Source organism: Telopea speciosissima, chromosome 4, assembly GCF_018873765.1.
Source record: "Telopea speciosissima isolate NSW1024214 ecotype Mountain lineage chromosome 4, Tspe_v1, whole genome shotgun sequence".
Classification (NCBI taxonomy): Eukaryota; Viridiplantae; Streptophyta; class Magnoliopsida; order Proteales; family Proteaceae; genus Telopea; species Telopea speciosissima.
The window spans coordinates 23,204,020-23,225,507 of record NC_057919.1 but is presented as its reverse complement, the minus strand read 5'-3'; the positions used below and the strand labels follow the sequence as shown (position 1 = coordinate 23,225,507).

At 38.8% G+C, this 21,488-nt stretch overlaps 2 protein-coding genes across 3 annotated transcripts in view; both read left to right on the top strand.

Moving 5' to 3' along the window:
• Nucleotides 1–9,393: 9,393 nt before the first annotated feature.
• LOC122657634 (protein NRT1/ PTR FAMILY 5.10-like) lies at nt 9,394–12,688 on the top strand. Its single transcript, XM_043852404.1, has 4 exons — nt 9,394–9,533; nt 9,644–9,861; nt 10,026–10,582; nt 11,869–12,688. Exons 1-4 carry the CDS (start codon nt 9,416–9,418, stop codon nt 12,686–12,688), a joined length of 1,713 nt encoding a protein of 570 aa, XP_043708339.1. The 5' UTR covers nt 9,394–9,415.
• Nucleotides 12,689–21,265: 8,577 nt separating this feature from the next.
• Nucleotides 21,266–21,488, top strand: part of LOC122657632 (protein NRT1/ PTR FAMILY 5.10-like) — a 91,370-nt gene continuing 91,147 nt past the window's right edge. For both annotated transcript variants that reach the window (XM_043852399.1, XM_043852401.1), the window contains exon 1: nt 21,266–21,420. In XM_043852399.1, coding sequence (XP_043708334.1) covers nt 21,312–21,420 — 109 coding nt within the window. In that variant the 5' untranslated portion in view covers nt 21,266–21,311. The remainder of the gene's footprint in view (nt 21,421–21,488) is intronic.

Sequence of the window (21,488 nt, the reverse complement as noted above, 5' to 3'; positions counted from 1 at the left end):
TTACCATAATGCATTGTTCTTCAAATAAAAAAAAGAATCAATTACCATAATTTTCAACATAATACTAAGAATGGAAGAGGAAATACTCCATTGAAACATGGAAAAAAAATAAAAGCATAGACAAGAAACCCTTTAAGTATGAATATCTCAGGAAAAAAAAAAATAGCATATGAACAGGGGGAATATGTGTTATATCTGTTAATTCCTTTGTTTGTTTGTGTTTTTTTTTTTTTTTTTTTGTGGCATTTTTAAGCTTCAAAAAGCATGTATAGTTGCTGCTTTTTTTCTATTCTGAATGTCCATTTTTTTGTTAAATTTCTAGCACAAAAACAGCTGGTTCAATGTGTCTCCATCCTCTTCTTTTCTAAATAAAACTTGACATTACATTAAAGAGGGAGTGAGAAATGCATTCTTTTGTTATGATGGTCATAATTAATGATGGATTGTGATATTGGTTCCATAATCTGTAGCTCTTCTTACACAAATGCATCATTTTCATTTGGTTTTTAATTTTCAGGACTTTACATCACATGTTTCTTCTGAAACTGATCCAGTTGCAATCCTGCCCAAAGTTGTTTCTCTACTCTATTTGCAGGTTAGTTAATTCAAATGGCTATCTTGCGTTTTATTAATTTATGCTTCCTCATATGAAATAATCCTCTTCTTTCTACATTTCCTTCGACCCTAATCTCAGGGTGAAAAGAGGGGGAGAGAGATAACAACAGCCAAGGAGAAGGCCTGCTGTTGCCGCCTAAAACAGAGAAGGAATAGTAAAGAATACAGATAGGAAGAAGAAGGGAAGATGAAGAAGAAGAGGGTAGCAGTGGTCAACCAACCCGACCAGTAAAGCACACAAACACTCAACACCGTGAGCAAGCTCAATTCAGTCTCAGTCTCATTCTCATTCTCATTCTCATTCAATAAAAATCTAAACAAATTGGAAACCGGCTAAAAGAAGAAACTAACTGAACAAAGTGGTTGTGATAAACAGAGGTTTATCATAAACAAGTAAATGCTTACTATCCAATATTCATAATATTCATAATATTAACAGATAAAGCTGTAAAATAAAAATCCATAAAGAAACCCTTTAAGGACGAAAATGAGAGACACAGAGAAAGAGAGAGAACGAAAATGTAGGAGAAGGACCAGTGTACCTGCTCCTGTATTCGCTGCCTCTCGCCCTCGCTGGAATCTTGTGCCAAGAACCGAAAGGATGAGGTGAGTTCTAGGTTTTGAAATTTTGCTGGGTTCAAAACCCATATCGAAAAGGAGGTTAGGGGAAGAGAAGGACGGGCGTACCTGGTCTAGTCTTCGCCACCTCTAGCCGTCGCCGGAGATGGTGCGCCAAGAAGCTGAATACGGTGAGGTTTGAGATTTAGGGCAAATCGATCAAAAGAAGGAAAGAGAAGAGGAAAACGGGTTTTGGGATGGATGCTTTCGTTTTTATTAAATTTGAAAATGAGATATCAGGTCGGGTAGTCAAAGAGAGGAATAAAGATGGATTAAATTCTCACTTTTATTTTAGGAGACTTGAGACCATAGGATTTAGAGGGTGACACGTGGCTCGATCTTAGGGGGTGCTGCACCATGCAGCTCCCACCACGGCTAGATAAGATCCAACTCCGAGGGTAACTTTTTTTTTTTGTAGAAAGTTTTGAGGAATTTAGCTCATCTCCAGGGAACCCAGCACATCTAGGGTGCTACCAGCCTTTGGGCTGTGCTACACACATCCCTAGGCGTGCACCGAGATGTGTGCGGCACAGCTCAACCGTTGGATGCCCCCTAACAGCACCCTGGGCGTCAGGATGGGGACTCTTCATTCAGTAAGAGTCCATATTTGAGCGTGATACAATCCCGTTATGGGATAACAGATGACTCAGTGTATCCTGCGATCGTCGGGATGTGCTGGCGTGGTTCCGTGATGTAGGCGAGTGACCAATGGCCGATAGTAGAGTGGTCGGCTCGGTTGCCGACCGTTGCAAGGTTGGCCTAGGTGCTAACTTGGGTATCGTCGGCCAAGTGGATGACCCTGACAGGTCGGACTGGATGCCGACTACGGAGATGTCAGTTTACTGACAACCTAGTGTGGTCGGTATGGTTCTTTTTGGGACCGAACTCTTCCACTCGGTGTTGAACCGGATACGTGTCAACTTCTGATTGGAGGCTACTTATCTGGCTCATCAGAGTTCTTCTCTGAACCCAAAAGATGGGTTGAACCTGGATAACAGATCAGCCTGCAATTACAGATTTAAGTTGCAAAAATATAAGCTTAAAACAGGGGATCCGCAGGTTATTGATATTAGTGAATACTGATAAGAATAATAGTAGGGACATAGAAAGTATAGCAGCAGCGACAACATCGGCAATGATTTATAGCAGCAGTAGCAGCACCGGCGATGATTCTCCTCTTCGCAGTTCGTCGGAGAAGAAAAGGAAAGGTAAAGAAAGATTAAAATGGAACGTTATTTGGGGGAGATGGGTTTGGGCTACCCTTATGTCTTATAAGGGTAAAATGGTCCATGGAAAAAATTGAAGGGTAATATAGGGTTTTTCAAAATTTTAACTACAACTAACAGTTTAAACTTGACAGTAAGGGCTTATTTGTAAGCCTCCTAATAATCTAGGGGGGTGAACGTAAAAGGTAAAACTAGGGGGTGTTCTGTTATTGTTTCAAACACCAAGGGGTGCATGTAATTTGCTCAAAAAGAAAAACCAGTGTGGGATTACCTGACATCTTTCTCATGGTTGTAGTAAAATAGTACTGTTTAGATATCGGGATGGGAAAGTAGTTGGAGTGTCAACTAGCTTTCCTATCCAAAGGTTGTCCTCCCCACTCCTCCCTCAAAGCCCCACCGAATCGGTAGGATTATTCTAGTTTGGATCATGTACTTGTACAAGGTCCTCAGTTGCTCTCCTTATCCAGCGCATGGCATGTAAATTATGAACAATTTGGATCCTCTACTGCCAAGTTGTACGTCAGGACAGTACTGCCCAGACACGGTGTTGCGTGTAATGACTGCCTTACCCCCACTTGGGCAAGGCACTCGGGCAGGGGTAAGACGGACATTACGCGCGCAGCACCGTGTCTGGGACCCACATATTTATATTCACCCTTCTTCTCCCTCCTCCTTCAATCGAACCTTGCCGCCCCTCGACCACCTGCAATCCCGCTGCAACCCCCTTTCCACAATGGGAAAACAGAGGGTGGGAGAGGGCGAGGTTGCATAGGGTACTAGGAGGAAAAAGAGAGGGTGTGTGAGGGCAGGATTGTGGAAAGGGGTTTGCAGCAGGATTGTAGATGGAGGTTAGAAGTGGTTGCAGGGTAGGATGAGTGTGGATGAGGGTAGGGTTGCAGGTTCGCATGCAACACTCATGGAAGGAGCATGACACATCTCCATAATCCATGGATCAGAAAAAGAAGAATAGAGGGAAGATGAACAAAAATATGTGGGTTCCATCTTATTATGTAATTAATAAAAGGCCAAATGTTCTCTGTGCCGGGGCCGCAGGTTGCGGCTAGACACATGGGGGTGGGTAAAATGACATCCTACCCCTTGAATGGCTGGAACATATGTCTAGACGCAGGCTGCGCTGCGGCACAAAGAACATCAGCCCTTAATAAAAATAGCAATTTTAGACTCATAAGGTAACCTGTTGATATGCCACATGTTGAATAACCAACGTACATGGACAATAGTTGTCATCCTTATACAAGAACATTATCTCGACTCGCTCTTCACCCCCACCAACATATGGGAACCACCTTGACAATTATCCCACGTCACACACATCCCGCTATCCAAAGATAGCCTTATTTCATTGTTTTGTCAATCTTTAGGAGTTTTGTACAAACTTATTGTAGACACATCATTTTCACAATAAGTGTTTCTTGGTCAAAAATGAACACTATACTCTTACTGGGATGTTCAAGTCAAAACTAGTTAGGCAACCTTGAAATTGACTAAATTTTTAAATAATTTAATGATTAATTTTCTAGTATTTTAAAGTAGTTAACTTGAAAATTATTTTCTAAAAGACACCATTTTCAACCATGTAGGATCCATTGGTTAAGTGGGTTTTAATACTTTCAATGAGCTTTCAAATTTATTTTAGAACATGAATTTTGAATCTTATGTTTGAAGGGTTATAAATCGACAAGATAATTAATCCATTTGGGCTTGGGATTGGACCCGTCCCAACCAGAACCCAAACTCGCATTTGAGCTGTCCCAATTTTTGGGAAAGTTACTCTCCAACACGGGTGGAACAGCTCCAGCTGTCCGATGCACGATGCACTCACTGGCTGTTGGAGAGGATCCAAACTCCCCAATGGGTAGCCCAAACAATGTGTCTTTAATTGGGGTTGAATGAATGTGGCCAAAGATTTAGGGAAAGTTAAGAGGTTGCTATATCTCAGCTTTGATCCGACAAGGATGAATGTGGCCCAGTTTTAGGGAAGGTTAAGAGATTGCTGGTCTGTTATATAGGGAAGGAAAGCAGGAGAAGAAAATGGTGTCTATCTCTCTGGAAGGAAAATATCTCAGGATCTGGAAGAGGAAACCTTATCAAGAGAGAGAGAGAGAGAGGAGTCTCTCACGGTTTTAAAAGGGGAAGGTAGATCTCAAGAGAGCTCGCTCTCCACTGTTTTAAGGCTGAAGAGAGGAACCCCACGTCTGGGAAGAAAATATCCAAAAGAAGGGTAGCTCTCTACGGTTTTCTTTGGAGGGGTTTCTTCACCCTTTGAGGGAAGGGAGGAATCTCCATCGTCTGCAACAATTTCTTTCACAGCTCCTGAACCAGATAGGAATTCTGGTATAATATTATTCAGGGTGGATTTGCTTTCCCTTGCAACGTATTGTTTCTGAACAACGGTGAGTTCACACTTTTCCGATTGCTTTTTAATTATTATCTCTTGGAGTTATTCTGTAATTGGTTATTACAGCTATGTAAATATACTGCTGGGGTATGTTTTTTTTGTTTCCAAACATGGATTGAATACCATGGTTATACACGTCGCCGCACTCCTCTCCAATGTAAAATTTGCCCAATGAATGCCCAATGAGGCATTCAATCAACACACGCTCGAGTATGTGTATCAATCAATCCAACCGTTAGATACCTCATTGAACACTCATTGGGCTACGAGTTCATTGCAGAGGAGTCCGATCCTGGTTATATGGTGTCATTTGTTTTTATTATTAATTTATTTTCTTTTCATTCTATATATTATACTATACTATTACTTTAGTCAAAGTCAAAGTAATAGAAATACTAACCTTACCCAGACTAACGGTTCAATCAGTTCTTGTTGGATAGTCATAGTCAATTTTTTAATGGGTGGATTTTAGGCCCTAATCTAGATGACAATTCTGATTTGATAACCTACCTCTTTCCAAAGAGATGTGGTGGTGAAGGGCATACCACATAATCTCAAACCTATTTTAGATAGGCAATTCGGATCTAACCAAATCAAAATCGAATGATTCCAATTTTGATTCTGAATTCCACAGTTATTCGTTGTCTGATAAAGACATGGGAGGGGTTTGATGTCATGTTGCATTGCGGTGAGGGGTGGGTTGGTCATTTCATTTTCCCATGTGAGAGGTTGTAGAAAATATTCTTTTTATATTTGGATGGCAAGAAAAAAAAAGAAAAAAAGATAGACATTAAAATCTATTATTATAATATTATGTCATAGGATAGACGTATAATTAACGAGTCCGGATCCTCTCCAAAGACATTAAAGGGGAATCTTTTCCAATGAATGACTTTATCCTAAGGCTACGTCCCATATTGAAACTTAACTCCGTTATTTTTTTTCCCCCTCTCTCTCCCTTCTTTTAAGGAATCCATAAAACGTGTTTGAGTCCAAATAGGTAATTAAGTCCAAGAATATAATCTCAAACATCTCTCCCTCACTTGCACACACCTTACGCAAAAGAATCAGATTGGGTATCAATCACCTGTAAAATCGATGCGTTATTGACATGAAATTTACCCCCTTATTTTCTTTAAAAAAGGGGTTAAATAAGCATACCCCCTAAAATGCACCCAATATTCTCATGCCCCCCTAAGGTTCTGACAAGTGCACACGCACCCCTTGAAATTTTCACGTACCACCCTTACGTTACCCCTTAAAATTATTTAAGTCCACATTAGGCGTTAAATGCTAAAAAATGATCAAACTACCCTCTCTTCTCTATCTTTTCTAAAATTTGAAAAGACCTAATTGTCTTGATCTATTTGTTAAAATTTGAAAAGACCAAAATACCCTCATCTTCCCCAAATCATCATCATCTTTTACAATGTAGATACCCAATGCAACCACCACTACCACCACCACCACCCTCAACTCCTCCACCTTTACCAATTCCACCACTGAGTCCCCCTCCCTTGCCTATTCCTCCACCAACACCGCGGCCCTTACCATTGAAATTCAGACAGCCATTGAACCTGAATTTTGAGTTTGGGTTAGTTTGACCTTACAAACTTGAGTTGTGGATCAAATTGAAAAGCTGGTTCAATGTATTCCTAATACAGGAACTATGAAGCCGCACCAATCTTCTCTATTTCTATCATTAAACCACTCCACATTGAATAAAAAAGGACAATTTTGATTTGCAACCCTGAACGGAAAAGTGTATGTGCCCTTAGCGTAAATCCTTTGTCCTTTTCCCTTTCCCCCATTCCTTTTCTCGATCAAAGAACAATCCCTAAACCCTAGTTGGAGCTCAGCGCCCCCAGCTCCCGTTATCTTCTCCGATCTTTCAACTTGTTGTAGGCTTGGACCTCAGCGGCGTTGCTACTCGTCGGAGACGACACCGACGCCAAGAGCATTCATTTGGGCAAATAATCATCTTCACATTACCCTCTCTATCTGTATCTCTTTCATATGCGAAACAAAACAGCTACTTATTTCTGGCCAAGAACATTCATTTGGGAAATATTAACCTTCTTTTCATATGCTTAGATCTACATAGATAGAAAAAAGATTTACCCATCTGACGTACTTAAATTTATTTTACACCAATCAGTTTTAAAGTTTTAAGGCAGAAAAGATTTACAAAAACCCCAACCCAATAGAAAAAGTTGAGTGAATTTCTTAAAAAACCCCAACATCTTTGTAATTTACTAAGTCTCACTCCCTCTCTCTCTCTCTTCCGATTTCCGTTGGATTCTTTCATCCTTAACTTCTTCTTTCGATGATTAAGGAACATTTCCGAATTCTTCTACTACTAGAGTTATCGTAGAGTGTTCTGAGTCCAATTTGTTTCAGTTTTATTCCTACTCCATCTCAAGTCAGATCTCCTTTTATTACTCTTCTGTGATTCTCTTCTTCTACTTTCCTATGTTCTCTTTTGGTTAAGTTTCTGTTCGCTTGAACTGTTTATCCTCTTCATCCTAGTTACATTTCTTTCCAAATTTGATACTAAAAGACTAATCTCTCTAAAATTTTAAAATCGATTTTTAGTTTTTCAAATATGAAAATATAGAAGAACCATTTTCCATACTCTGTTTCTGAGTTTTTCCTGCAACCAACACATTCCACCATTATCAACTCTATTAAAATATAATATTCTGGCCTGGAAGTAGAGCTGTAAATGGATAACCAAATATCCGAATTCGATCCGCATCCGTATCAGTTTAGGGGCATCCGTATTCGATTAGAGATATCCCCAAAAAAATCCGAATACTCCGATAAAAATCCGAATCTGAATACTTAATTATAAAAAATTAAGTAAATAATGATCTTGAGGGTTTTTTTAAGATTCCACAGGTTCTAGAATATGAGGAGAAGAGAATTATGATCTAAAACTATGGATTGAGAGTGAATTGTATCCACTAGGGGGAGAAAGGTTCGGGTTACACAAGGTAGAGGTGCAAACAGATGGTCGAAAATCCGAATTTGATCCGCATCCGAATTCATCCGAATCCGTTTAGAGGTATCCGTATTCGACCAGAAACCTCAGCCTTATTTGATACTGCTTTGAGAAGTTACAATTCTTATTTACCATTCTCTGAAATATTTGGCCATACATAAATTAGAAAAAGAATTAGTTTAGAGTAGCAAAACTTTGGAAGACCTCAAACCCACTATTGACAGCAAAGTTGTCCCAACTCCAATATCACAGAAGCATCCCTCACCTAAAAAACCGATCTCTCTTCCCACAGTTTAACTCCAAACCGACGTCACGCAAGACCTTCCACACCACGGAAGAACTCGACTAGAAGTTTTCATCTCCCAAGCCAACCCAATTTGATCAAGAAAGCCGAGCACATCGTTCCAGCGGATTTAACCCAGGGAGCAATCGAGCACGAAGAAGAGAGTGGGGAAAGAGCACACTGCTTAACTCGAAAGCAAATCTGATTGAAATAAAAGATGATAGAGGAGGAAGGCGGGGATTGTGAAGCGGTTGAATAAAAAATTTGTGAGGAGAAGAAGAGGGTGGGTTGTGGGGGTATTCTAGGTTGTTTATTTTAGTTTTTTTAATTTGAATTTCTTTGGTAGAATTTTGTTTTTAATTTGATGGGATTGGGTAAATCTTTTCAACATTGTAATTTTTAACTGTAAAACATAATTTATATATTCTAGTTTTGTAAATCTTTTTGTTGCTAAGTAGATCCAGGAAAATTTCCTTTGTTTTTATTATTAATTTATTTTCTTTTCATTCTACATGCTATACTATAATGTTACTTTAGTCATGTAATAGAAATACTGACCTGTACGGTTGTACCCAGAGTAACGGTTCAATGTCAGCTTGCATTGCGGTGAGGGGTGGGTTAGTCATTTCACTTTCCCATTTTAGAGGGTGTAGAAAATGTTCTTTTTATATTTGGATGGCAAGAAATAAAAGGAAAAAAACATTGAAGAAAAAGATAGACATAAAAATCAATCATTGTGTCACGATGTATAACTAACAAGTCCAGATTCTCTCTAATGACATTGAAGAATTATCCTTTTCAATGACTTGACTCCGTTTTTCTGATCTCTATTTATTTATTTTTATCCTCTCTTTCCTGGACCCTAATCCTCTATTGTTGAGCTGCCCGACAAAACTCTACTGTCGAGACACAGCAAGACAATAAATTATCACCTTATCCCTACCCAAGTGGGGGTAAGACGGTAATTTATCGCCTTGCTGTGTCTTGATACATCTCCCTCACTCGCACACACCTTAAAGAATCATGCAACTCAAAAGTCATAACTACAGACCCAGATATATATATTTTTTGTAAACAGAGACTCAGATACTTTAAAAATAGGAAAAATGGAAAATTTGGGATACATTGCCTCTCTCAACCATGAAAGTCTTTGTGTTTTTTTCAAAGGTCCCACACAGTGAGGGCCGACTGCCGAGGACACCGGCGAAGGAAAATAGAAGAAGGCTTTGAAGCGAGTGGCTTCATCAGCAATGGAGGCTCCCCAACTAAGTCAACCAAGTGACACAGTTGAAGGTGCCGTCGACTACAAAGGTGACCCGGCGATTCGATCAGAGACAGGCAGATGGAGATCTTCTGGTTTCATAATTGGTATGTATTACGGAGTTTAACAACACAACCTGGAGTTTAATTTCAAATCTTTCATGGCTTTGTGGATTTTAAAGTTGTGAAACTTGAAAAAAAAAAAAAAATCTGTGCAGGAGTGGAGATAGCAGAGAGGTTTTCGTATTGTGGAATTGCTGCCAACCTTATAACCTACTTGACTGGTCCACTAAAGCAGTCTACGGTGACTGCCGCCGTGAATGTCACCACCTGGTCAGGGGTGGCTTCCATGCTCCCTCTTTTGGGTGCTTCTGTTGCCGATGGTTATCTTGGGCGATACCGTACTATAATCTTCGCTTCTCTCCTCTATATTTTGGTTCGTCTCTTTCTCTCTCACGCTTTCATTCCCACACTTGCTCTTGCTCTCACTCTGTGTTTTGGGTATCTAGGGCATGACCCAGAAGATTGCCAAACAGGAGAAAGTATTCCATGAGAGAACTGGAACTGTAACACCTACTAAAGGCAGATTATGTTTTGCAGGGATTGGGGCTATTAACATTATCAGCAATGATTCCTTCTTTCACTCCATCTACTTGCCAAAACAACATGATTTCTTGTTATCCTCCTCAATATCAAATCATACTCTTCTTCTGCTCTTTATATTTGGTGGCACTTGCACAAGGTGGGCACAAGCCATGTGTACAAGCTTTTGGTGCAGATCAATTTGATGGGCAACATCCAGAGGAAATCAAGTCTAGGAGTTCTTTCTTTAACTGGTGGTATTTTGGAATGTGTGGGGGTATTGTGTTCTCAAACTTGATCTTAACATATGTTCAGGACAACTTGAATTGGGGTCTTGGATTTGGAATTCCATGTATTTGCATGATAATTGCAATTGTAGTTTTCTTGCTTGGAACCAAGACTTATCGCTACAGTTTCAATGTTGATAATGATAATCCATTTAGAAGAATTGGACAAGTGTTTGTTGCAGCAGTAAGGAATCGGCGAGCCAGTACTCCACAAGCAGCCACTGTTAATGAGGAAGGTGGTGGAGCTCTTCGTGGGGCTCTTCTCATACATGGTGCTAACCAATTTAGGTAAGTGATGAAAGCTATTTACTGATTTCACTAAAGTTGTATTAGGGAAGAAGGGGAATCATGTCTTAGGCTCTCTTTGGTATGATTGCATTAAATATTTGGGGTCATAAATTGAAATTAGGGTGTTATGGTATGATTTTTATCATCTTATTTATAAGAAATTGAAATCAATTTCATCTGAACTGAAATCACTTCAAACTTATTTTGCGCTTTATTGTTTAATGAGCATATGTTTGCAACAGGGGGCAAACATATCATGTAACTCTAATCTTACAACTACCTCTCTATGCCTATTGATTTTCTACTGAAGAAAAAGAAGCAGCAGCAGAGCAGTTAACCTCACCCCCTCCCCCTCTACTCACCCCCTACCTCTCAGCAATCCACCGCACTCCTGCCTTTCAGTAGTCCTGCCCCCTCCCTTTCTTCAGTCCACTCCACCTCTCTCTCTACTGTGTTGTAATTGGTTTTCAGAAATAGAGTTACCAAATGAATTTCTTATTCATGAAAATTTTTCAGTGTTTACAAACAAACAATTTCAATCTCTTGACAAAAGTCTATTTGTTCACTCATTTCAAGAAATCAATGAAATTTTGAAATTGATATCATACCAATGAGAGCCTAGTGTGACTATAAATAGGGTGAATTTAATTCCATACTTTCATTTTGTCAAGAAGACTTGATAATAAATTTAGCAATCAACTCAGATGAGTCATTGAATAATAAAAATAGAAACATCAAAATATATGTATGGAATGTTATCCTATTTATATCTGATGTAAGGGGTCGCCTTTGAGGCATGGCAAGAACCTTTTGTCTGGATATAACTTGTTTTTATCTTGGTCCAGTGGCTAAGAGCTGGTTTGGGATATTACCATTCCTTGAATATTGTACTGTTGGGATGTTCCGGGAACAATCTGGGAATGATCCAAAACCAGGCCTGAGGTTCTTAATTCATCAGAACAGCTTTGTGTTCGAAGCTCTTACTTAATTCCCTACTATCTCATTTTAGGGATTTTCTTAGAGAAGCTCTGTTTTGCTGCTAGTAAGCAGGAAGGGAAGATAAGGGAAATGAATTTTGATTTATAAAGATTTTTTTTTTCTTCTAATCATTACCTACATGAATATGTAAGCTACTTATATTACCAATACTTTGGCCATCAACTTTCCCAGATGAGCTGGGAAAGATCATGACGGTTTTATGAGTCTTTCTAAGCTATACTTTACCACAGAGCAACTTCAGTTAGTACCCAGTAGAGACTTAGTTTCTTCTACTTCATATGTTTCAGGTTTCTTGACAAGGCATTGGCTACTGGACCCGAGAATTCCAAGGAAGGTTCGCCAGTATGTAGTGTCAATCAGGTGGAAGAAGTGAAGGCATTACTTAGGGTGGTTCCTATATGGGCTGCATGTATATTATTTGCAGTTGTTGATGCACAGTCCTCCACATTCTTCACCAAGCAAGGGGCCACCATGGACAGATCAATAGGGTCAAGGTTCAAGATACCACCTGCTTCCCTTCAAACATTTATTAATCTCTCCATCGTTATTTTCATGCCCATCTATGATCGTGTCCTCATGCGGATTGCCCGAGCTCTTACCAGGAAACCCTCTGGCTTAACAACACTACAAAGAATAGGCACTGGATTAGTTATATCTATGATCGCCATGGTGGTAGCAACATTAGTTGAGAGGAAAAGGATTCAAACTGCCATTGATGCCAAGATAGTCGATATACCAAAAGCAATAGTTCCTATGAGTATTTGGTGGTTGGCTCCTCAATACATCTTGTTTGGAATTGCTGATTGCTTCACAAGGGTTGGTCTGCAAGAATTTTTCTATGATCAGATGCCCAAAGCTTTGAGGAGTGTCGGTCTTGCCCTTTACCTCAGCATCTTTGGTGTAGGAAGCTTTCTAAGTAGCTTCCTTGTCTCTATCATTGATAAGTTAACGAGTGAGCATGGCCATGAAAGTTGGTTCCCAAACAATCTTTATAGAGCTCATCTTGATTACTTCTACTCTCTTCTTGTTGGTCTAAGTGCTCTTTGGTTTCTTTTTTATTTGTATTTTGCCAAATCTTATGTTTATAATAGGGAATATAATACATAAGAATTTGTTGTCACTATCACATTTGTACCTTTACCTTACAGTAAAGGTTTTTCATTTTTTTGGTCAAGCGCGCACGCCAGCTGAAAAGGGTTAACCAACCTTTCAACCTTACAATAAAGATTGATGAATATCTTTTCTATTTCCCAATCTCATCCCAGGATTTGTGGACTGTCTTCTAACTTCTATCACAATTTGGTACTTGGTTAGCAGTAATGAGTCTTGTGGTAGGATTTACACACGCATCTCATTTCATTGGTTTAGTATTAGTTTAAAGCATATATAACAAAAACATTCAAACTGAGTTTGGAAGAATAAAGTTAACAAAAAAAATGGAGAGGAATTGATACATTTCCCCCTTATAGTAGCATCATGCATCCTTATAACCATAGGTGATTAACCTGAGCTTGAGCACTTGGAATCAACATTCCTAGGATCATCTGGATATTATAAGATGAAATATAACACCTAGGACACATTCAAGTAAACTAAAAAAAGATATTCCAATCTTGATTCTTGGCTTGAGTTGTTTGAATTCATATGAATGACTATTTGATTGCCAATTGAGTTTCACCAATCATATGACAAAGTCTCTTGAGCAACTTGATATCTTCTGGTATGATGTTTCAGTTTAAGGATATGGAATCTGTATACTCATTAAAGCACTAGAAAGAACATTATAGTTTTTGTTTTTTAATACACAAATTTAATATAATCATCAAAACATAAAACCTATTTATATCCAAGATAGTAAATATAACATGGTTTGCCTTAACAATCTCCCCCTTTTTGGTCTAAACAAATATATGCTATCATATATTCTAAAATATATATTTCAATTAAGCACATTTTCTCCCCCCCCCCCCCTTTTACACTTAATGAAGAGCAATTATATATATCTCCCCCATTTTGGTCTAAACAAATATATGATATCATATATTCAAAAATATATATTTCAATTAAGCACATTCTCTCCCCTCCCCTTTACACTTAATAAAGAGCAATTATATATATATATATGGTAATTCATACACATATATTAGACATATTCAATATTAATACCCCCCCTGAGAATATACATATCGAATGATTTGGCATCTCATGTAAGAACACAATCTTTGATCTAAATAGCCACATATAATGCTCATATAAAACCTTTTATACATAAACAAATTCTCATAATGTAGCTACTTTTTCAAGTTCCACATAATTTTGCTCTCCTCCTCTGTCATTGACAAAAAGAAGGGATCAAGGGATGATATACCATTGAAGATCAAAATATGTTCATAAACTTAGTCTTACAATGAGTTCAAGGTATATAACCAAAAAGATTAAGCTACTCATAGACCATAACTAAGCTTACATAACAAGTCAACAAGATAAATCTTTTATAAGAACAAGATCGCTAAAGCCAAAACTGAGCTTACGTAGGATGCCAAATAAACATATGATACCATCTTGTATCACAAATAAATACAATCCTACTGCTGAACATGGATTTATATAGCAACAAAAGATAATCCAATTATGAATCAAGCTACTACGAATAAGAATAATGGTGTCATGATTAAAATATTTCAATAATTTTCAAAATGATTTTCATCCATGGACACCAAACAACATATGTGAATACCATCAATATATAACAATTTAGCATAGGTACTTTACATAGCACATGGTCTTACAAAGGCTCTAAAGTATTTTCCAAGTTTAGATTAAGGAGGCTTAATGCCTAACGTCCCGAAGCCATGATCTGGTATGAGGGATAGGTAAATACTTGACTTAAGCGTTTAGTGAACAAGCTAAGTTAACACTTAGGTGGCCAATTATATCAAAGATAATTTCCTCCACAAAGGGATTTGATAGTAAACGACGTGTGTAGTAAACATCGACAGGCTAAGCTGTGCATGTTAAGGGCTTGGTAGACTTCGATACATTTTTCAAGCTATGAGGAAAGACGGAATTGTGTGGGACCATTGAACTAGTTCCTTATTTTGTTGTCCAATGATTATAGTTATTGTTTTTATTTACTTGTATATAGTCATAGATTTTACTGCTTCTAGCATGACGAACAATGCCGCCCTTAACTCCTTGTTGATTGATAATAAATTGATCGGTACCAACTATAATGGAATAAATTTACTATAAATATCTAGGCAGTACATGACTTGATAGGTACCAACTACAATGGCTAAGCTCTGGATGTTAAGGGCTTGGTAGATTCCGATACACTTTTTAAGCTATGAGGGAAGCCAAAATTGTGTGAGAGCATTGAACTAGTTCCTTATTTATTGTTCAATGGTTATAATTATTGTTTTTAATTACTTGTATATGGTTATAAATTTTACTACTTCTAGCATGACGAACAACGCTGCTCTTAACTCCTTGTTGAATGATAATAGATTGACCGGTACCAACTACATTGAGTGGAAGCGAAAGCTTCTACTTGACCGGTACCAACTACATTTGCATAAATTTCTATAATTATCTAGGCAGTACTTGACTTGATAGGTACAAACTACAATGACTAAGCTATGCATGTTAAGAGCTTGGTGTTAAGAGCTTGGTAGACTCCGATACACTTTTCAAGCTATGAGGGAAGCCAGAATTGTGTGTGACCATTGAACTAGTTCCTTATTTTATTGTTCAATGGTTATAATTATTGTTTTTAATTGCTTGAACATGGTTATAGATTTACTACTTCTAGGATGACGAACAACGCCACCCTTAACTCCTTGTTGAATGATAATAGATTGACCGGTACCAATTACATTGAGTGGAAGCTAAAGCTTCTATAGCTACTTGAGCAGTACCAACTACAATGGCATAAATGTACTATAATTATCTAGGCAGTACATGACTTGATAAGTACCAACAACAATGGCTAAGCTATGCATGTAAAGAGCTTGGTAGACTGCGATACTGTCATTCCCCCATCCCAATAAAGGATAATTTACAAGAAAAGGGGTGACTAGAACGACAAGTGTCATCCCAAAACTACTAGGATCACAGATACAGTGTTTCAATCCACAATCTATAACCAATATTAAAAACATAATAATATCAGAGTGCAAAAACCAATGGAATGACACATTCCAAGATAGATCAAAGTTAGTGAAAGCATAATCAATTTAAAATCAAATAGTTACAAGGTATTCATTGACTAATGATAATATATATTGTAGTTATAATTTCCCTATAACCATCAAGAAATTTCTCCAAAAGATACACAAGGAGTTTATACACGACAAAAGATAAACATAAAGTAAAGAGTAAGATTATGCCCCAAGGGCATCACTCTTGAATGTACATCAATGTCCAAGTCTAGCCACTAGCTCCACTCGATTCGCATCAAAAGGAGCACATCAAGAAATTACCTGCATATCAACTAAAAGAGGTTGAGCAACGGGGTTAGCTCCACAAGCTAGTGAGAGAGCAAAGGGGAATGCACATACACACAAACACACATTTACAAACAGTTCATGATGCATGCACATGTTAGATTAATTTTCCACCTAGAACACAATTCTAAGTCAGGTATATGCTACTATGATAACTTGGGAGACACTGTGGGTCACTTAATTTATTGCCACAATGAAACCTCAGTTATCACAAAGGATCCTACGCCGGTTGAAGCCACCAAGACCACGCAGTGACAGACCCCGATAACCATTACTACCCCTGACTTGACCTCTCTCCCCCACAGGCAATAGGTGCTCTGACTACCAAACACATAAACCCCTGTTGATAAGGATCGTAGAATAAGGGAACAAGAATCCTAACCACAGATATACTAAATGCAAGTCCTATTGTCTCGAGAGGTATTCCAGGTGCATCAACATCCCATTCCATCTAGTACCTGGGTACCAGTACGGCACGGTACATACAGATCAGGATGACAGCCAATGAATTTCATAAACATTTTTGGGGTTTCGATACCGGTACATCCGACACCGTAACCCGATACAATAATGAAACAATTCACATATCCACGTTCGAATCAGTTCACAATTTAGATAAATAATGCAATTATGCAAAATGCTTATTAATCATATAAATAGTATGATAATGAATATTTAATAATTAGCAAACCCAAACAATCACCCAAAACCCACTCACCAATAGTTTGCGTAAGATACGGTGTGTCTATTAGTTCTTGCTTCGATACACGCTCTCTTGTACAAGTTAGATGGCCTAAAGATGCGAGAGCAAGTGTTAGAAGATGTGTGGAGGGATCCCATTAGAATTCCCCAAGTGTTACTATTGTTAAGTTTGACAAAATACAACACAAACTTCTTAAGGCATTCACTTTTAATCTTCACCCCTATAGTTGTTATGGTTTTAGGACCCTAAGAGGATCACCTCAAGGTCATCCAACAAGATCACCAAGGCTTAGCCTAAGCATTAGTCTTGGGATTCACAGGTTTGGAATCACTTTAGGGTTTTCCATTTCTAGGATGAGGTTATAAGTCCCTTAGGACAACAAAGGGGGTTTTGATGGCATCAATGGTAGACCTTGGCACCACAATAGGTCACTTGATTAGTATATTTAGGGGGGGGGCACTTTAGGTGGTAATTAACCCCTATTAAAATTTATCAAGTCTTACACAAGCAGCCACGACGTGAGCGAGGACACCAGATTAAAGTCATGTTCTAACGTTGCTGTCAAAACACATTAGCTAGGTTTGGGCCCACTTTTGAGGGTTTTTCATTCGGATTGGGTCCAAGGTTCCTTCATAGGAAATATAGCCCTTTGAGTTTATTTTACAACGCAACTTGAATCGCATCGATACAATATGTATAGATAAAGTTATGGCTAAAATACTGAGCAGCAGTCAAGCTATCAACAGCCAACGGATTCACGAACGGAGGCACTTGTGTGAATCCGTTCGTGGCTCTGTTCTCAAATGTAATGAACAGAGGTCGACGGAGGCATGGACAGAGGCACAATGGTGAGTCCGTCACTGAGTCCGTTCGAAACAGAAACGAGTTTTCAACTCCGAATCTCCTCCAAATCGATACCTAAGGCCCTCAATGGCTTCAAGGGCTTGTAGGGATGATGTCCTAGGGTCTCCTAGGGCCAAAATAACACATCTAACCAAGGGATTATCGGATTCAATGGATTGAATCCATCTCAAGAACTAAAATTAGGTTTTGATGTTTTTGAAGTCTAAGCATCCCAATGGAGTTAAGGGAGAGGTCAATGGGCATTAGGGGGGAGGTAAAACCCAACCTAGGTTATACCCAAAACCCAAAACCCCAAAATTAAAAATAGAGGAATGGAGAGGGAGGGATGACTCATCATTAATGGAGGCAGCAGGAACAAAGGCTAGGTGAGCCCTCTTTAACTCTATCCTTCTCCTCTTTTCCTTCTTTTTCTTCTTTCCTTCTTCCCTTCCCTTCCATGGTTTCATCGTCCCTTGTCCGGACAGCAAGAGGGGAGGGAGGAGATGAGGTTTAGGAGGGGAGGACAGCAAGACTTCCTCTCTTTTTCCTTCCCCTTCTCTTCTTCTTCTTCTTCTTCTTCTTCTTTTCCTTTCTTTCCTTTTTCCTCTTCTCCTTCTTCTTATTTCTCCTTCCTTTCTCTACACGGTTGGCTTAGATGAGAATGAAATGGGATTTTGAGCTAAGCCCTCGTTTTATAAAATGAAATGGGCCTTCGGGCCAGTTTGGCTAATGTTCTAAGCCCTTAGGTCCAATTAGTTAGGGTATGTTTGGCTCAGCTTAAGGCCCAAAGATGCGTTTTAGTCTAGGGCTTGTTTGGCTCGGTCCAATTAAAAGAAAAATCATTATTTGTTTTAGTTAAGCCTTGTGGGCCCCATGACATAGCACAATCAACATTCAAAGGTCAAGGGTGGGGTCCACCATGTCCGGGGGCATAACCTTGAGGTCCGGGACACAGGGACGGGGGCCCCACACAAGAAAACAATTAAAAAGCAAGGAACAACACCGATGGATCCACGGACGGAATCAGTTTTGTGAGTCCGTTCGTGACTCCATCGCTACTGTAAGGGCTAAAAACACGAAGAAAGTTGTCGGGCTTTGACCCGCACTTCAAGGACTTCAAGGGGAGTATGTATACCAAACATTTAGGGTTCAAAACTTACCTATTGTGTGGTCCACTTGCCCATCAAGGTGTGAATACAATCCTTGCGTTTAAGCTTTCTCTTTGACTGTTACGGTCCAAGGTCACAGGTGTTGACCGTTGGCATCGTGGCTACACCCGTCAGCAAAAATTCAATTTGGCGAGACTTGGAGAAATACCTATTTGGACCCTGAAGAGGACTTAGGCTTGGTTTTGGTAACTCTCCCTGAAAACAGTTTTTCCTATAGGACAGTAGTTATGTTAGTTACATAAGACCATGTATGCATCCTATAAATGTTTAATTGGATTCCCTGATGCTCAAATTTTGTTGGTGTTGGTTTTGGTTTTGCAGGTTTTGCAAGGTTACATGAAGATGCTACCATCATCCTCCAGTCTATTATATTACCATAATATTCAAATATAGAGAAATGTCTCAAGTAAGGGTGTCAAAACCAAATCGAAATCGAAAATCGAACCCAAAACTGAGCCGAATCGAATTAATTCGGTTTGGTTTCGGTTATGGTATATGGTATTCTAATTCGGTTCAGTTCGGTTTCGGTTTCATGCCAAGGCCCATCGGTTTGAACCGAAATCGAACCGAATAAACCACTTAATCCAAAGCCATATATCTTTTAAATTTTTTGGTAACCATATCTAACCAAATGATTTTAAATATTCCACTTTCCTATGTTTTCATTGTTTTTTTTGGTAACTATCAAACGGAATGAAATTTATATGTCACTCTTCATAGGGGAAAATAAAAAACTCTATGAATTTTCTTTGTATTTTTGGTAACCATCTAACCTAATGACTTTTCATATTCCACTTTCCAGGTTTTCTCAATTTCCCTTTTCAACTCTTCAACTTCAACTCCTTCAAGTGTACAATCAAATTAGAACCGTAACCCGAAATCGAATTAGACCCGAATTGGAATCGTATTTGAAAATCGAATTAGAACCGTAACCGAACCGAACCGAGCAGGTTCGGATTCGGTTGGTGGTCCCAGAATCGACTCGATTTTCGATTCGGTTTCGGGTCACACCCTCAAGTCATGGAACAGAACCGAAACCGAATCGAATACCTGAAACCGAACCGTTTGACACCCTTTGTCTCAAGCAGAATCTACTATTATGTGTCTGTAGCTTAAATTGGTAGAGCACTTAGAACATGAGCATGTCTCACGTATGTTCTAAGGAGATGGTGGTTTGAATTCATCAAAATCTTTTGATTCAACCGTTCATGGTCAATTATGTAAAAGTAAATGGACAATTATCATGTAACTAATACCATAAAACTAATTATTAGGTACTTCTATCTACTCAAATGATGTTAAAAATTATTTATATGAGATGCGTTATTATACTCATGTGTATACAGGGTTAATTATGATGGTAATAACATTTTTGTGTAGTGACCTTTTACAATTATTTTAAAATAGTGAAATTTTAATGGCATGTCTGTAATTTTATGTTAAACTAATTTGAATGGAAATGCTATTTATATAGTCTTAATTTGGTTAATTTTGATGGTAATGGCATTTTCATAATTATTTGTAATAGTTTAATAATGACACTGAAACGCCAAATTGATCTTATTATGTTTCGTAAACAGTTCTGGAACAAATTTATGAAACGTTCATTAACAACAGGGAATAGTCTTCTAGTGCGGAAACAGGAAAAAATGTTTCTGTCCAAAGAACAGAACAACAACAGAGAATCGTTACCAAAACGCAACCTTATTGGCCTATTTCTACAACGTTTCGATGCTCCTGCCAATTCTCCAAATTCTCAAGGGTTTTTTTTTCTTTTCTTTTTTTCTTCTTTTACTCCAGCTATACATAGGCAGATAGGTAACTCTAACGCTAAAGATTTGGATCCTCTGCGGCCTGGAGTTGAGCGACCATTGTATTGTGCTCAACCCACAGACTGTCACATGAAATTAATGCCGATCCAATGGTTGGTGGATGGAGGTCTTTCAAAATTCAAAATTCAAAATTAAAAAATGCTAGATCGTCATCTACCACCCATTGAATTGACATTAATTCCACATGGCAGCCTGTGGGTTGAGCAAAACAAAATGACCATTCAACCCAGGCCACAGACGATCAGAATCCTAGCACTAAAGGTCGTTCATATGGTTTCAAGAATTGAAAATTGAATCGGTGTATCGGCTGATCCCGATTTCTGTCTTTTCCGAATAGAATTTTCACGTCAACATTTTCTTCAATCGCGAATTTCAAAACAAATGAACGGTTCTTGGGACCGATTCCAACCGATTATGATCCAATCCGTATCAAAATGGGTAAGACCCGATTCGCTCCACAGTTGTTCTTTGTCTCACATGACGACACTCGCGCCAAGGGAAATGGAGAGACCCCCACTTGCGAATTGAGATGCTTTCAGTGGGAAAAGTGGAGTTGTTGGGATTACATTTGGCTTCCAAGTGGAAGTCCTTATAAGTTTTCGAAGGCCCCAAATAATGGGGGCAGAGGGTTCTGGCGGAAGGAAGACAATTGACGGCTTTGAAGCAGCTTCATCAGCAATGGAGGTTCCCCTACTAGGTGATACCGTTGCAGGTGCTGTCGATTACAAAGGCCGCCCGGCGATTCGATCAGACACGGGCAGATGGAAATCTTCTGGTTTCATAATTGGTATGTATTGCAGAGTTTAGCAATCTGGAGGTTGATTTGGTTTTGTTAACCAAATCTTTCATAGCTTT

Bases quoted from the DNA above. Each gene is read 5' to 3' on its own strand.
- LOC122657634 (XM_043852404.1), top strand. From the start codon at position 9,416: ATGGAGGCTCCCCAACTAAGTCAACCAAGTGACACAGTTGAAGGTGCC. The intron at 9,862-10,025 runs GTTCGTCTCTTT...TATGTTTTGCAG, and splicing joins CTTCTCTCCTCTATATTTTG to GGATTGGGGCTATTAACATT. The intron at 10,583-11,868 runs GTAAGTGATGAA...CATATGTTTCAG, and splicing joins CATGGTGCTAACCAATTTAG to GTTTCTTGACAAGGCATTGG.